At 40.6% G+C, this 17,806-nt stretch overlaps 1 protein-coding gene across 18 annotated transcripts in view; it reads right to left on the reverse strand.

The window, feature by feature from the left end:
• The window catches only part of PTPRD (protein tyrosine phosphatase receptor type D), a 2,140,456-nt gene that overhangs the window by 249,604 nt on the left and 1,873,046 nt on the right, over positions 1-17,806 (reverse strand). For 17 of the 18 annotated variants that reach the window (XM_061629619.1, XM_061629614.1, XM_061629634.1 and 14 more), the window contains 5 exons: positions 16,158-16,739; positions 9,097-9,230; positions 8,025-8,169; positions 5,758-6,063; positions 4,747-4,940 (listed from right to left, as the gene is read on the reverse strand). In XM_061629619.1, the coding sequence (XP_061485603.1) occupies positions 4,747-4,940; positions 5,758-6,063; positions 8,025-8,169; positions 9,097-9,230; positions 16,158-16,739 (1,361 nt within the window). The remainder of the gene's footprint in view (positions 1-4,746; positions 4,941-5,757; positions 6,064-8,024; positions 8,170-9,096; positions 9,231-16,157; positions 16,740-17,806) is intronic. The other variant, XM_061629695.1, reaches the window with a different exon arrangement.

Below are 17,806 nucleotides of genomic sequence, written 5' to 3' on the forward strand. Positions count from 1 at the left end.
AGGCGCTGAGATGTAATGAAAGACTCCATTTTGTTTAATCACATGCTACTAAGCCATATTCATTTTAATTTCTATTTTACCTTGTCAAAATTAATTCAGTGCACCTGTTTAGATTAATAGAGGCAATTTATATATACTTGAGTCTTCATGTCAGTAATGAAACCTTATGACCAACAGCACACACCCTCCACTCCTTCTATAATTTAAAAATGGAATCTGAAACACTGCCACAAGGGCTATTTTTTCATGGAGCAAAATATATTCAAAAAGCCCACAACAAATCCATATTGTTCTCTTTTTTTACATCACTGAAGAGTCACAATGAAGCAAAGGCAGTATTAGTTTGTTCTAATGGAGCTAGAAACATTGATGTGAATAAGGAAAAGGGCTGGCACATATAGTAGTTATTTAATGGACACATCAGCAAAACTGAAGCGGCTTCTATTTCCACAGAAAAAAAAGCTATACTAGTTTCCTTTTCTGAGTATATAGCTATATAGTTTTTCCATCTAAACTGTTTATGACCACAAATGATTATGATTGTTTATTGCTATACTTTCATCCAAAATCAATCTTAAATATGACTTTTGTAGACTTCATGGTTGATGATACCAGCACAATGAACTCATATTTTCAAGCTCATAAAGCACATAGATATAATTAAATTCCAGTATATTCAAAGCTTCCTTAATGTGAACAAATCTGTTTGCTCAGAACACAAATGTTTGCTGTTACAAATCACACTGTGCATTACACGAGATATATCTGCAATAATATTGGCTTATCCTACTCACTGAAGTTAATCATCAGGACTAACTTAGGTTCATTAATTTCCTATATTTAACATATGCAACTGAGTTCAAAACCTGTAATGCCAAGTTTTAGCTCATATTGCACATGATCCAGCCCAAATGATTTATTTCAATGGAAGAGATTCAACTTAACTCTTTCTTTGAAATGAAAGGGACTTAAAATGCTTAAAATCTGTCAGATCATGCTGACTGACAAACTAATGTAATAACAGAGCCCATATAAAAAACTCCTACTGATGCAATTTCTATAAAGAGATATTTCTACCAAACGTAGGGACAATATATGAAATGTTCTAATAGCAATGCATTGATACACAGCTTATTTCCCTTATTATACAGTCACAGGAGTGGCTGCATACTATAGTCAGCATGGATTTTTCGCATTCCGCAATATTAAACTGAAAATAACCCCCGTGCCATTCTCATGCTTCCCATAAGCTCATTTCAAAACAAAACCTTACAAAACATATAGTCCTGAACTCAGAAACGCTTGCTTAACAACACTCTATTTTTATGGTGATACACGAAACAGTCAGAGAGAATCGAAAGTTCAACATGTAAAAAGAGGGGAAAAAACCTACAGACTCCTTTTGGACTTTTTCTCAGAGTTCTCATAATTTATTGAAATTCATTAAAAATCAGCCATGTTCACAGAGTACCTGTAATCCTATTACTGACCTTGCCCCATGCTCTGACCTTCATCTTCTGAAGGTTAAAAGTTAAAAAAATGCCTGGCTAATTTTTAATTAATTTAAGAAACTTAGCATGGAACTCAATAAGGCCAGGCATGCTCAGTAAGAACCAACTGTCAATGTTCTAAAAGTCAGACTCACAGCTGCTGGGCTTGCCAAATCAGAAGGCCATATCCATACCAGACCTTTATTTCACTTTAGACAGCATGGCTTCCTCCAGAGAATCCTGGGAAGTGTAGTTTGTGAAGGGTGCTGAGAGGAGACTCCTATTCCCTTGACAGAGCTCCAGTGGCCAGAGTGGTCAGTCAGCCACTCTGATCGAAGCTCTGTGAGGGGAACAGGGCATGTCCTAGTAACTGTCAGCACCCTTCACTAACTACACTTCCCAGGATTCTCTGGAAGAAGCCACGACTGTCTAACAACAACCTCCGTCCCTCTGAAAATAACATCTCGAGTAGTCCGCTTATCTGTCCAGACAATCCCCAGGCTACCCAAAGTTCTTCGAACCCCGGACACAGCCCAAAAAGTACGCTTCTCCAACCTCCCTATGACTTCAAATCAGTCCAATTTCCGGAAGAAAAAGTCCTCCTGGACTCATTCCTATAATTACCTTTACAGTCCCAGGAAGAAATAACCCTTAGACTTACTTTCTTAAGAGACACGCTTGTTCATTCCATGCAGGACAATGCCGGGAACCCCCTGGAGCGAGATTTGAAATCACCATGTCCCCCAACGACGCCAGCTCTTAGGAAACCGGAGCAGCTGACTGGACAGCCTAAGTGGCACATCGGGACTCCTTTTTATGCCAAGGTCCCCATTACCCTCGAACCACCACCAACAAAGTTGATCAACACTGTGATACAGTACCTAAGGCCCCTAAAGGAATACCCCATGAACTACTCAACCAGACCTTTACAGTCTGGAACTGACTGGCTACAATCCAGATTTCTGGGTCCTGAGGAATTGGGCCCTACGCCTACAATGCTTCATCTGAGTGCGCAGGTTAATAAAAAAACAAAGCTTGTCATCCCTCCAGCACAATCTGGTGCTGTCTACGTGGACTCAACTGAGAAGCTTACCCAGATCACAGAACTAAGCTGACAAGGTAACCCTTCAACCGGACCAACATCAGGCTGCCCTTCCCCTCACCCCCGGGACTATGGGGAATCCAGCATTACTGCTGGAGCCCAGCTTAACTTCCTCTCCTGGAACATAGCAGGATGGGCAACCAAGGAAACCCCCCCGAGATACTTGACTTTTTAAAAGACTTCGAGGTAATTTTTCTGCAGGAAATATGGTCCACCAAAAATCTGTATCTGGACGGCTTTTCAACAATTGATCTACCGGCCGTGCCCCCTATCGGGAAAGGCAGACCCAAAGCAGGTCTGGTGATATTGTTTTCAACTTCCCTCCTCGCAAACACCAAAAAACTTAATCCATGAGGGAACCTTGCAACAGCGGCCCTAATGGACTTTACATCTACATCTCTCCTGTTGATCAACGTCTACATTCCCCCCTTTCCCTCCAGGAAAGATACATATTTGGCCTGGGAGTCTCTGGAACAATACATAATGGACCTAGAGTCCCTATACCCCAGAGCCCATCTTATAATAATGGGGGATTTCAATGCAAGGATAGGCCCTAACAACACCACACTTTTTTCGTCCGGCCTTTGGGAGGCAACTGACATCGAAAATTTCACCTTTACGCACGAATGGTCTTCTAAAGACCCAACAGTGAATTATGGGGGAATCTGTCTGATGCAAATGGTGGGTTGTTTTAACTTAATAATTCTGAACGGCCTTACGCCGGTAGACAACAGAGAGGAATTTACCTATGTATCAGGCCGAGGAAGCAGTGTCATGGATTGCGTCTTGATCCCTCAACATTTGCTCAACCTGATTACCAACTTCACTGTGGGAGACAGACTAGACAGCGACCATCTCCCCCTCAACCTCTCCATCATGCTCCCAGTAAAAGGCTATATTGATGCCAAACGTAACCCTGAGGACAAAATACCCCCCCCAAAACACCGGAGGACCAAATGGTCTATAGGAGCCTTGAACAAGATCACCTTCTTTCTTGACTCCCCCCAGGGGTTGGGCCTTAAAAACTGAATTGTGGATGCTACTGAACCTCTTCCCGCCCTAAATGACTACTCTCTTCTGACCTCTGCTTTAAGTTCAATCTTAAAATCCAAACCTCCATCTTCTAGATCAGAAACCAAACAGGGCCTTCCCAGGTGGTTCGACAAAGCATGTCTCGAAGCCAAGCGAAATCTGAGAAAGGTATACCATCAGTATAGGAAGGATAACTCTAACTCACTCCCACCAGAATATTACATCATTAAAAACCAATACAAACTTTTGATAACTACTAAAAAGAGACAGGCAATCCAGGACGGGTGGAAGGCCTTGATAAATGCCTTCCAAATCAAAAACTCTAAAATCTTTTGGTCCCTTGTTACTGACGCCTTAACATCTTCTAACCCTACTCCCTGCAATATTTCCTCCAACATCTGGGAGCAATATTTTGCAGAGTTGTTCGAGGCCTCAAGTAATCACTTTCTGAACTGTGCACCTACCGTCGACCCCACTGCCCTCCCACCCTGGCTGCCTGTTACACAGAATGAGATAAAATCTTTTTTTTTTTTTTACCTCCTGTTAAATCAATTGTATATCGGGTCTATGACCGCATAATAAAATTTGATTTGATTTGAATATTCCATTAATTTACAGTAAGAGAGGTAGATGCAATTGATCATAATTATTGTATACACAATAGATATAGTTTCCAATCTAGAAATCCTTTACATGAGGAACCCCCACCCAAACAAATAATTACCATTATCTGTTCTGGTAATACCAACCACATAATGGGCAAAGGCAAGGAACGCATTGACAGACATCAATACATCTGATTCTGTTCAGTAATATCTATGCATTTCAGATGCAATATACATGCCTTTAGAAATTGAGGTTTCCTCCCACTGCAGAACCACTACTTCATATAAATTGCTCCAGATCCAGAAAGTTGATTCATATAAATGGAAACAAGTTTCAATGATACGGTGGTCTGACTATTTGCTTCACAAATATTCAGGCCACTGTAGACAATACACTATTGGAATAGGTAGGTAATATTCCAATTTTTGATGTCCAAAATAAAATACAAAATGAAGTTCTACTGACACATACAACAATTTCCTTGTTACCTAAATAGATAGAATATGTTTAAATTACCTGTGCATCAGCCAACATGATGTCCTTCAGCATGGGTTGCCCCCTAGGCTCTCCATTTTCAATCTTCACAAAATGCACCTGGTATCCTCGGATTTGACCATGCTGCTTGTTGGGCACTGGTGAACGCCATGACACTTTAACAGATGTAGAGTTGACAGCCTCTACCTCGACTTTGCGAGGAGGACCACTAGGAACTGGAACATATCAGTGGATAAAAGAAAAATTACAGGTACTTGTCCCAACCAATCAGCGTCCTTTTCTTTCTTTTCTCTTTAAAGTGCAGACCCACTAATCCTTCTTTGAAGAATACAAATGAAAACACTCAACAAATCTGCTCTACATATCAGTGAAAAGATCAAAAACCATGACTGATGCAAAAATGGAAGAAAAAAGAGTATTGGAGAAATCGAAAAAACATGTAAAAACGTACAAAAGCCAAGGAAGATGCTTTGAGACTCAAAGCATTAAAGTACAAAGAAGTAATTTAGTAATCAAAATAATAAAAAGAAGACTTTTAAAATGTTGCTTTGTTTTCTGATTTTTTTTTTTTTAACATGGGGGCAAAAACGTAATGGAAAGAGGGCTGTCATCTTCAGTGGTCAGATATGAAAGATATTCATCATCCAAAATATTTTAAAAAGTGAGCAGCATCAGTTTTCCAAAAGAGATATACTACTTTAGAATACTCATAAAAGACAGAGTTAAAATTAGAAGAACTAAAAAGAAAGAAAGGAGGTGGAGAGGAAAAATCTCCAAATATATCATTTTTTAAAGAAAAATAAAAATGCACATGCTTATAAAGGGTAACACTTTAAAATGTGATATTTTTGTTATATATTTCACAGCAAAACCAAAAAGAAATGCAGATGCAGGCATTTGTTTTAAAATATTTGGTAAAACTGATTTGGGGGCAAAAAAATGGGCGAAGGGAGGGGAAAAGAATACTCTTAGACCAAAGAAAGACAGCAGATTGAAAGAGAGAGTCAAACTGATGTGTTGGAGGGAACATACCATCTTCATCTGTTCGGATCAACACAGATTCACTCTCTGGGCCAGGTCCGACATCAGTGTGGGCTGTCACAGAAATCCGATATTCAGTCCATTTTTCCAACTGTTCCAAAAGGTACTTTGTAGTGTCCGGAGCTATTCCCAAAATTTCATGGGGCTTGTCATCTTCTCCATCAATTCCAGTGTACTTGATGGAGTAGGAAGTGATAATTCCATTCTGTTTTTCCAGTGGAGGAGGCTGCCAACTTACCAAAACACTAGTGGAGCTGGGGCTGTTGCAACTAATGTCTTGAGGAGGAGCTGATGGCTCTAATTTCAGTAGTGGGTTAAAGGAGGATTTGAGTGAAAGAACAGAAGTGGTTGAAGAAAAAAATGAACAAAAGGAAACAAAAAATAAATAAAAAGGGCAAACCAAGGAAAAATAAAAATCACAAACTTAAAAGCAGAAACTTTAGATAATCTTATGAGCCTTGGCTTATTAAAGTGAACCAACTGAAAATGAATTAACTAAAAGGTGAAAAGGGATGTGGGGGAAAATACATGAAAATGAGCCTCAATATATTGTTACCTACCTGTGATTAAAAATTTGTCTTGTAATAAAAACATCAAACATGAAAGTTCTATGTGTCTATCCACCTAAGCTCTTCTACTGTGTGCTTGGTGGTCAAGTTATTTTTTTTAATTACACCAATATTTTAACATGTCTGACACATGGCCAGTCTTGTATATTATTATTTTTTCATTATACAAAATATTACTTTGCACTAATTTCCAGAGGTGGGGGGATTTTGAACTCCAACACTTCCAATACATATAAAAAATAAAATCAAAACCATCAACACACCAATAGGTCTCTCTTTTTTTTAACAACTAAAACAGCCTGAATCAAGCCTGCTACAATTAAGGTTTAAATCAAAAGTATTTATTCAAACATCAGTTGTAGCCAACACACTGTAAAACATGCGGAATCAATAAGGAGATGATGCTAGTCTTAGTCAAAGATTTACCTACCATGAAAAAGTGACAGGGCTGATGATTCTGACTGCAACTTGTACTTACCCTAGATCCGGTCTCTCTTATATTTTAGCTCCTCTTGGAAAAACCTTGGCTAGCAAAGAATTAAAGTCTACCAGCGAATTTATAATACGTATGAATTAACACCACCCCACCGCCACACACAATGCCCAAATGGCTAATTAAAAAAGTTTGCCTAGCAAAAATGTGCCAAGATTTCTAACTAAATCTTATGATTAACTTTACTTAAGTGTCCATCATTTTCAGCAAATGTTACATTCATTTGAAATAGAACCAAAACGGATGTTTAATCAAATATGTTTAAAATCTTAGCACATTCACTTCTTTGGAATACATATTTATCAAAGTGATCATCATAATGAATTCTCCTCCAATGATCTTTACAGGTTTTGTTTAAAATCTAGTTTTATACTTGATATATTTTGAGGAATCTGAAAGCTTGATCTCTTTCACATACATTACTTAGAAGTCCCATTGATCTCAATGTTGTATCCCTAAGTACTTTTTGTATCTTTTTTCTAGGTACCAAACTGGCAAAGATATAGGTGTAACCTTTTTTCCCCCTGTGATTCCTCTCTCTGAGACCTAGAACACATTTCCTTTTGATCTCTTTTAACTTAGAGCAAAGAATAAGAAATCCACCTTTGTCTGTCTTTGTTGCTCGTGAGGGTTCCAAAACACATTGGCTGTGTCTAGATGTTACCACAAAACATCTTAATGAAAACTAGGAGAGCATTCCCCCTCCCAGCTCATCCTTCTGTGTGCTCTCAAGGAGATAAGAATGTTTTGTTTCTATTTTGGATTAACTGCAATTTGTAATTTTGTCTGAACCAGACAAACTTTGGTTAATCTTAACAACAAAATCTTAGTTATGATTAACCACAGTTTGGGGTTCAGATGAAACTTAATCTAAAATAGAAGTAAAACATTTCAGTTCCCTTGTGGTCATACAAGAGGATGGGGAGAGGGGAATGTGCAAGCCCAAGGCTTGCAGATTCATTCCTCAATGATAAAGCATGTCCAAACACAGCTGTTGTCTCATGAACGGGACATCATATTACTCTTCTAAGAAAATGCCATGCTTACAGTTCTTCAAAGTGTATTGGCCTATATATTTTACTTAAATTTTCTCTATGTAGCCGTAACTAAAATGCAATTGAATTCCACTCACTTGTCAACTAGGTTGTCAACAAGTATAAAGAAGAGAAATTAAGTAATCAAGGAGAGACACCTACTTGACTGCATTGTTCTAGCTGAGATTTCTGCTGTTGAAGCACCGAGGCCTTGTAGAGAGCGTGCAGACAGACGGAAGTAATACAAACTATTTGGTTTTAGGCCTTGCAAGTGATAAGATGTAGCTGGATCAATAGAAATCCGTTGCTAAACGTTAAGTCAGAAAGAGAGTATGAATTAGTATTTAGTTCTCTGGGTTTTTGCTAAAAAAAGAATTTCTAAAATCCAATCCCAAAAGTTCTGCTTTGAAGTATGGACCAATCTTCTAACAGGCAGATGAACATTACTGGAAGCATTGTGTGGCTACAGCTCCATGCGTAATTCACATGTAGATCAGCTTTTAAATTCCAGCTTGCCAGAACTGCACATTACTGGCAGTGGTTGGTGCGATCATCTCTAAGTGATGGTGATTGATCTACATAAGTCATGGAGAACCTCCAATCTACAGGCCCCAGTAGGGGTCATAACTTGGCCTGCAAAGCTGTTTTTTTCCCAGTCACACCCACCCACCCAACACCTGACATCATATGAGTGTGTGATTGATTGTTCTTGTACAAGTGGGGATTGCATTTGGTCCCTTTTAAATTTGGTGACAAATGCACCACCACTGGGATTGGCTCTATTTGTGAACTCCTGAGTGGAGCTGATTCATGCCACAACCAAGGTTTGTATTTGGTGCTGAATTTATGTTCAGTACTGAATGCAAGCCCTCCTGCATCAGAAGGATGATTTTGGAAGAAAGTATGGTTAGAAAAACTAATTAGATTCTTGAAGGAACTATAAGACAAAACAATGGATGCTTATATTGTACTGTCCTTACCCCTTACAATATAAATTCAAGTATCTGGGATCAGAGCATATTGAGAGTATAGGCAAGAGCATCCAGGCTGCAATCCTATATTCACTGAACCCATCCGAACTCATTTCTGAGTAAACATGCAAAGGATGTCAGTCTCTGAAAGAATTCAGATCTAAAACTTCAAGTAATAGGAAACTGATTACCAACTTACAACAGTCTACAAACTTAGAATAGTTGCAAAATGTTTTTACAATGTTTGAGGCTATTTGATTTACCTCTTCTCCATGTTCTCCATCTTTGTAAACAAGATCATAGTTGGAGATGGTATCAGAACGTGGAGGAGTCCAAGAAAGTAGTATGCTTGTTTCAGATTCAGGTTCTGCTTTGAAGTTCAATGGCTGTCCTGGTACTGAAACAGGAATACACAATATCAATATTCAGTAAGTACATTTTCTGGGTGGTGGGCATAGGGTTCAAAGGTTGCTTTGTACAACTGTATCCTCCTTACATACATTATACTATATACTACACAGTGCTTTCATGTGTAGGTTCCTGCTCAAGTCTGACTAACGGAAAGAACCAAGTTATTTCATATAATTTCCAGTACCACTTATCTACCCTCCATTCAAAAAACGGAGTATTCCAACCATGTATTGTTATCATTTTCTGTTAGGAAATTAATCACCCAGCTAGACCTGTTCTTTATTGAAGTTATTACTATGGCTTGAGTGACATTTCTTTCTTCCAACATATTGTTTACCAGATAAAATGTGTTTGCTTGACAAGGTGCTTGGACAGGTTCGTGCAACCACTTCTGTGCTGGATCCTTGCCCTTCTTGGCTAATAAAAGCTAGCAGGGATGGAACAGCCGGCTGGGCCAGGAAAGTGATTAATGCCTCTTTGCGAGAGGGGGTGGTCCCTGGCTGCCTGAAAGAGGCAGTAGTGAGACCACTCCTGAAGAGACCCTCCTTGGACCCAGAAAATCTTAACTATAGGGCGGTAGCAAATGTTCCATTCCTGGGCAAGGTCCTGGAACGAGTGGTTGCGGGCCAGCTCCAGACACTCTTGGATGAGACCGATTATCTGGATCCATTTCAGTCGGGTTTCAGGCCTGGTTTGGCATGGAAACGGCCTTGGTCACCCTGTATGATGACCTTTGTTGGGAGAGAGACAGGGTGAGTGTGACTTTGTTGATTCGTCTTGATCTCTCAGCGGCTTTCGATACCATTGACCATGGTATCCTTCTGGGAAGATTGGCTGAGTTGGGAGTGGGAGGTACTGCATGGTGGTGGTTCCGCTCCTACTTGGCAGGTCGGCTCCAGAAGGTGGTGCTTGGGGAACATTGTTCGACACTTTGGACTCTCCAGTATGGGGTTCCACAGGGGTCAGTTCTGTCCCCCATGCTGTTCAACATCTACATGAAACTGTGGGGTGCAGTCATCCAGAGCTTTGGAGTGCGTTGCCATCAGTATGCTGATGACATGCAGCTCTATTTCTCCTTTTCATCTTCTTCAGGTGAGGCTGTCAATGTGCTGAACTGGTGCCTGGCTGCGACAATGGACTGGATGAGGGCTAATAAACTGAGGCTCAATCCAGACAAGACTGAGATGCTGCTAGTGGGTGGTTCTTGTGATCAGATGGTGGATGTCCAACCTGTCCTGGATGGGGTTGCACTGCCCCTGAAGGATCAGGTTTGTAGCTTGGGGGTTCTCCTAGAACCATCTCTGTCACTTGAGGCTCAGGTAGCCTCGGTAGCACAGAGTGCCTTCTACCAACTTTGGTTGGTGGCCCAGCTGCGCCCATATCTGGACAGGGATAATCTGGCTTCAGTTGTCCATGCTCTGGTAACCTCCAAGTTAGATTACTGCAATGCACTCTACGTGGGGCTGCCTTTGAAGATGGTTCGGAAACTGCAGCTTGTGCAAAATGCAGCAGCCAGATTGGTAACAGGGACCAGACGGTCCGAACATATAAAACCAATTCTGGCCCGCTTGCATTGGCTGCCTGTATGTTTCCAAGCTCGATTCAAGGTGCTGGTTTTAACCTATAAAGCCATACACTGCTTGGGACCACAATACCAGATGGAACGCCTCTCCTGATACGAACCCACCCGTACACTACGCTCAACATCTAAGGCTTCCTCTGGGTGCCTACTCCAAGGGAAGCTGGGAGGGTGGCAACAAGGGAGAGGGCCTTCTCAGTGGTGGCCCCCAAATTATGGAATGATCTTTATGACGAGGTGTGCCTGGCGCCATGACTGTTATCTTTTCGGCGCCAGGTCAAGACTTTCCTCTTCTCGCAGGCATTTTAGCATGTGTTTTTAAATTGTTTTTAAAAGATGTATTTTAAATTTGTATATTTGTTTTTAATGTTTTTAGTTACTGTAAACCGCCCAGAGAGCTTTGGCTATGGGGCGGTATATAAATACAATAAATAAATAAATAAATAAATTTACACATGCTTTGATCCATATAGCTGCCGCAGAGCCACTCCAGTTACCACAGTATTCAATATATGAAAAACATGAGAATAAACATCTCTGCCTTTCAACCAGACAAACCATCCCTTCAGCTTTTTAAAAAAACAACAATGGTGAATACAGGTTTGTGTTTACTGCTGTGACATTGATGGAGCAAACATGACCATAGGATACTCTGCAAAGAGGCAGAGGAGAATCTTTATCTTCTCCAGAAGTATGGGAATTTAATATTGTAAGACGGGGCAAGACATTGAGGCTTCCCACACTAGGGATGGAAAGATCAGTCAGTTTCAATTCTCTCAGTTTCTCATTCTTCCAATCTTAAATTCAGTTCTCCACATTTCTGCAGCTATGTGTGAATTTTTATTTTAAAAATCATAATGAAAAATTTCCACCTCTTTAGTGCAATTTTCTCCTAATAAACACATTTTTGTAGGCAGTTTTGACTAATGTATACATTTTTGCAAGCCATTTTTGTCATATAATCATTTTTGTGTATTATTTTCACTCATATATTCCATTTTATGCATGCTTTCCACTAATATATGCATTTATAAACATTGTTTAATTGGTGAACTGTATCACAGAATTTGAAAAAGTGAAAATTTCAAAGGATGGCTGTGCTTTGGTTTCCATATTGTTTTGTAAATTGCAAATTTGATAGATTCAGCTTCACACGTGAACTGAATCAAAATTCTTGCCCATCCCTATACCACACCACCAAATCCTATGAGCTATTTTATCCACAAACGATCTCATCGGAGCAGATCATGTTAACACCTTCCTAGCTTTTAAAACCTGACGCTATACTGAGATGTGAAAGTAGTAGAGCAAGTAGGTATTTGACCATCAAAAAGTATTAGACTGATGGACACTAGATATAGGACATTTTCTGTGGTGGTTCCAACTCTGTACTCTCCTAAGATAGGTATATATGGCCCTTACATTGTTCATTTTCAAGTGAGCTTTGAAGACTTTTCTTTTTCAAGCTACTTTTGATGTTTTAGTTCTTTGCATTTAACTATTTTTAACCACATAACTGCCATTTTTAATATTTGTAATATTAATACTGTTTTATCTGCTTATATATCATTTTTATTGAGACTGGTGAATATCACACACACACACACACACACACACACAGAGTTCAACATGTTTATGTCATGGCCATACTGAATTTTCAGTGTGCATATTCTTTCAGTATGGCTGGGAATGGAGGAACTTTCTCCATGATTGCAACCAAACACAGGGGTGGCCTGGACAACCTGCCAATCATTTACTCTCTAATCCAGTATTTATTTATGCTTAGTGTAGGGATGGAGAACCTGTGGCCATCCAGATGTTGTGGGACTCTCAACTACCATAACCCTGGTCATGATGGCTGAGAGTGCTAGGTACGAGCTGGGGCTTTGTAGGGACCATATGAAGAAGAAAAGAACTAGGACTTGGGGGGGGTTGAGATCTGCATACATCATCCTACTGATCAAATTTAGCAACTCTTGAATAGCAACATAAGATTACCTCTATGTCACAAGCAGGCAAAATGAATTTGCGCCTGGTATAGAAAACCCATGCTGTCAAACTTTCAAATTTCCATTTTAATGGTAAATATTTATTTTCATTTTACTTGTGATGTACAGATAAAGCTGACCATTTACTTATGAAACAAGCAACTCAAATCGGAGGAGGAGGAGTACGGGAAAGTAAAAGTAAAAATGAAGATTCTCTTCTTTAAAAAATCAAGTTCTTTTTACTCTTTGGTGATGCTTGATAAAGTAATGTAACAGCACCTGTCCAAAGAACAGTTCTCAAGTTGAAGAGAAGGAGAAATAGGAGCCTCTGTTATATTTCTTTATAACTTATAATAGCAGTACAACTGTGTGATCCGTCTTCATTCATCATATGTATTAAAATATCAGTCGATCAAGAGTTACTTGGCATGAATTAGTGGACTGTATCTGCAAAAAGTGAGGTGTTCAAACACCTGTTGATCCACGAAGTTTGGCTAGGTTATCACCTGTTGGCCTATGATACTTTACTGGGTTATTTTAAGGACACACTTGACTCATGTAAACTCCTTGGAGAATGGGTAGGGTAAGCAAGGCCTGCACTAGGTATGACTGGGTCCTTGGGCACTAGCCTGCCCCAGCCCCACAGCACCATAAGGATGAACACCCCTGCCTGATACAGGCGGTACAGGGCTTAAATAGCCTACCCCACCAACCTGTCATGTCAGTGTGTATTTCCTGTGCACACATGCCTGCCCTCACCCAAGATGGTGGTGCGGATGTCAACCTCTTAGGGACACCCCTGGTACCATCCTGGATGATGGCAGAGATGTGTGTGCAGTGTGTGAGGCATGCATGCTGATGCGACAAGTAGGTGGAGATGACAGGCTTATTTAAGCCCTGAACCACCTGTATTGGGGGAGTGGGAGTGCCTGGGGGCTCCTGCTCTGTGATCCACAGCAGTATACTGTGGATCACTAAGGGGGAGCTTCACCCTCCTACCCTAACCAGGGGCTCCATAGGGGGCCTCAACCAGGACCCAACCTGCTGGGCCTCAGGATAAGAATAACAGGCCATGAACCACTGTCCTGTTTTTACTGTTTTAAGTGTTGCTAATTTTTTTAATTTGATGGATTTATCCCTGAATGTTGTGATCATATTGGACAGGTGATAAGGGCAGAGAATATATATTAAAAACTAATTAAATAAAAATTATTCTAACTTGGAGACATTTTTTGACAACATGGCTCCCTGACATGCATAAGTTCAAAGTCATAAGCAGTGAGGTAATTTATCATAAACAAAGGAAAATAAGGAAATGGAGCTCCTGAAAGAGCTCAGGAAGAAGAGTTCATCAACAAAAAACAATATAACTAACATGCAAATAGAAGTATATAACAAATGACGTTTCAGAGCATAAGAACTGTTAAAGGTATGCACAGATCCACATATATTTCAAAACTATGCATTACTGGAAAAACTTCCCGGTAAAGTCAGAAAATGCAGAACCTGACCGAGTGGATCCAGGGTGTGGTCAATGCATCACTGCGGGAGGGAGTGGTTCCAGGCGCCTTAAAAGATGGTGATCTGAGCACTCCTGAAAAAAGCCCACCCTGGACCCATTGGTTTGTGACAACTACTGACCGGTTGCAAATACCCCCTTTTTAGGGAAGGTGATTGAGAGGGTTGTGGCGCAGCAATTGCAAGTACTCTTGGATGAAACAGATTATCTTGACCCATTCCAGTCTGGGTTCAGGCCTGGTTGGTCGCCCTGATGGATGACCTTTATCGGGAGAAGGACAGGGGGAGTGCGACCCTGTTTTTCTTACTTGATCTCTGAGGTGCTTTTGATATCATTGACCATGGTATCCTTCTGGGCCGACTTGGTGAGATGGGTATTGGAGGCACTGTTTTACAGTGGTTCTGATCCTATCTCTGAGGTCGCTCTCAGAGAATAGCATTGGGTGACTGTCTTTTGACCCCCTGGCAGCTGTGCTGTGGGGTGCCGCAGGGTACCATCTTGTGCCCCATGCTGTTTAACATCTATATGAAGCCCTTGGGAGCAGTCATCAGGAGCTTTGGGGCAAGGTGTTAGCAGTATGCTGACGATACCCAGCTCTATTTCTCCATAACATCTGAATCAGGAGAGGCTGTGCAAGCCCTGGACCGCTGCCTGGATTTGGTGGTGGACTGGATGAGGGACAATAAACTGAGTCTAAATCCTAGCAAGACAGAGGCACTGTGGGTTGGTGGTTCCCAAGTTCAGATAATTGGTCAGTTGCCTGCTTTGGATGGGGTCGTACTCCCTCTGAAAGAGCAGGTCCATAGTCTGGGGGTTCTCCTGGATCCATCTTTGTTGCTAGAGGCCCAGGTGACCTCAGTGGCTAGGAGTGCCTTTTACCAGCTTCTGCTGATAAGACAGTTGCAGCCGTTTCTGGACCAGGATAGCCTGACCACTGTTGTCCACGCACTGGTAACCTCCAGGCTGGATTACTGTAATGCACTTTATGTGGGGCTGCCCTTGAGGCTGGTCCGGAAGCTGCAACTAGTGCAAAATGCAGCGGCAAGACTGCTCACTGGGGCAGGGTATCGCCAACATGTCACCCTGCTGCCCATTTGCTACCAGGCCAAGTTCAAGGTTCTCGTTTTGGTGTACAAAGCCCTATACAGCTTGGGACCAGGATACCTGAAAGACCGTCTTACCCCTTATATACCCAGTCAATCACTGCGCTGTGCAGGTGAGGAACTTCTGCAGATACTATCTTATCAGGAGGTTTGTTCTGTACAATATAGGAAATGGACCTTTAGTGTGGCATCACCTACCCTGTGGAATTCCCTCCCCTTAAATATTAGGCAGGCGCCATCTCTGCTATCTTTTCGGTGCCTTTTGAAGCCTTTCCTCTTTCAACAAGCCTTTTAGGTTGAGAGCTATCCCAGTCTGCATCTGTGTTAGAATTGCTTGTTAATATGGTTTTTTTAAATTATTTGTTTTTAACCCTTTTTTAAAATATGTTTTTAAAGCTTTTTAAAAAAGTTTTTAATGTATTTTAAGGTCTTTTTATGATGTTTTAAAGTGTTTTTAGCGTTTCTGTTTGCTGCCCTGGGCTCCTGCTGGGAGGAAGGGTAGGATATGAATCAAATAATAAATAAATAAATAAATAAATAAATAATAATAATAAAAAAACCTCAATCCAGCTCCCCACATAGCAACCTGTATTTAGAATATATTTTTAAACATTTTTATTTTCAGTACACTGAAATTATCTACATTCACCTTTGGCCTTATTGCTTAGAACAACTCCCACATTCCAGCTGTATTAATTAGAACTTTTTAGGAGTTTTATCTTACCTCCAGTCTGAGTGATGACTTGAATGTCGCTTGAAAGAGGCCCATCCCCAACTGAGGTAAAAGCAAGAACTTTCACAGAGTAAGTTTTGTGTGGTGTTAGATTCCCAATGGTGGTGATATGACTGTCAGCCACATTATGCTTCAACCAACTGTTGGCATGTTGGGAAGGGTCCATGGTGTAATAAACTCTGTAACCTTGTATTTGGCCATTAGGTTCCTCAGGTTCCTCCCACTGCACCAAAATGGTGGTTGAGCTCAACATACGAGCCTGTACGTTGCGTGGTGCACTAGATGGCGCTTGCTCTGAGGTCCGTGTTGATACAGGTTCACTGGGTGGACCTCGCCCAATGTTATTGACAGCAACTACTCTGAACTCGTACTCAGAATAAGGACTTAGGCCAGCAACACTGTATCGTGTTGTGGCCACTCCATCAATTTCCTTATAGAGTTCCTCAGAGCTTTTAGGTTTATGCTGGATTATGTAGTAAGATACTGGCTCAGGGTTTCCAGAATCCCATGTCAAAGTAATGCTTGTTGCTGTGCTTTCTGTTACAACAGGAGTTCCTGGAGGTTTAGGTAAGGCTAGAAAAATAAAATAAAATTCATGAAATTGACAGAAAACTAAAGCACAGCACCATGACTAATTAAAAAAGATAGTACAGCATTGTGACAAACAAAGGAAATTAATATTTGATTTGATAAGAGGACACATCCAATTTAAAACAGAACTCCATGAGAAAAATGCAGTTAGGGTCTGCTGTCTTATTTAATACTTGTCAAAACAAAAGCAAAATATTATGAAAAAGCATTTTGTTGCAACAATAACCATAATTTGAGAAAACATGTGGAAGAGAAAATGGGGGAAAGATCACTCTTTAGTCTTGAAATCGTTATAATTTGAGTGGCAAGAGGCATTAGAGGGTTTTTGGAAAAATCAGTTCGTTGAAGTCATGGATGCCTCTGTAGAAATCTTTGGCCTAAAGATAGCTGAAAGGAAGGAAATAGAAATCTTGTATCTGTGATGTAACTTCAGGTAGACAAGACAGGACTTTAAAGTGAGTTATTGGTACATATAATCATAACAGTAATGTTCTTCCAACTCTTTTCCTAGGGTACGCTGCATTTTTCTAAAATGGTTTCAAGGAAGGGGGGACATATCCATGTGCTTTATATGCAATTGCAACAGATAGGGTAAACCACCCCTTTAAAAAAACCACAGGTGGCCTGGGTGGAGCTCACAACTGCTCTAAGTAACAGGCAACCCAAACACACTTCAACAGATCTTGCTTAGTTACACTCAATGTTCAAGAAATATGGCTAATTAAAAGTCCTCTTCATACATGAAGAGGATCTAAGTGATGACCAGGGAGCAGGCCCATGATTGGGCTGGGCTTTCCCACAATGTCCACATAGAATGTTTAGACATCTGAAGAGAAGCCCCTATGCATGAGGAGCTGCTCACATGTTCATAACATGGAGAAGCAGACAAAATCATGCAAACTAAGTGAATACGTGTTGAATACAGACTAAATTAGTTAAATCTAGCTCCCATGAACATCAGTAGGACTGATTTCAGCCAGACTTCTACTGAACATCAGAAAAAACATCCTGTTAGAGCAGTACGACAATGGAACCGATTACTTAGGGAG

This window comes from Rhineura floridana, chromosome 1, assembly GCF_030035675.1.
Source record: "Rhineura floridana isolate rRhiFlo1 chromosome 1, rRhiFlo1.hap2, whole genome shotgun sequence".
In the NCBI taxonomy this organism is placed as follows: Eukaryota; Metazoa; Chordata; class Lepidosauria; order Squamata; family Rhineuridae; genus Rhineura; species Rhineura floridana.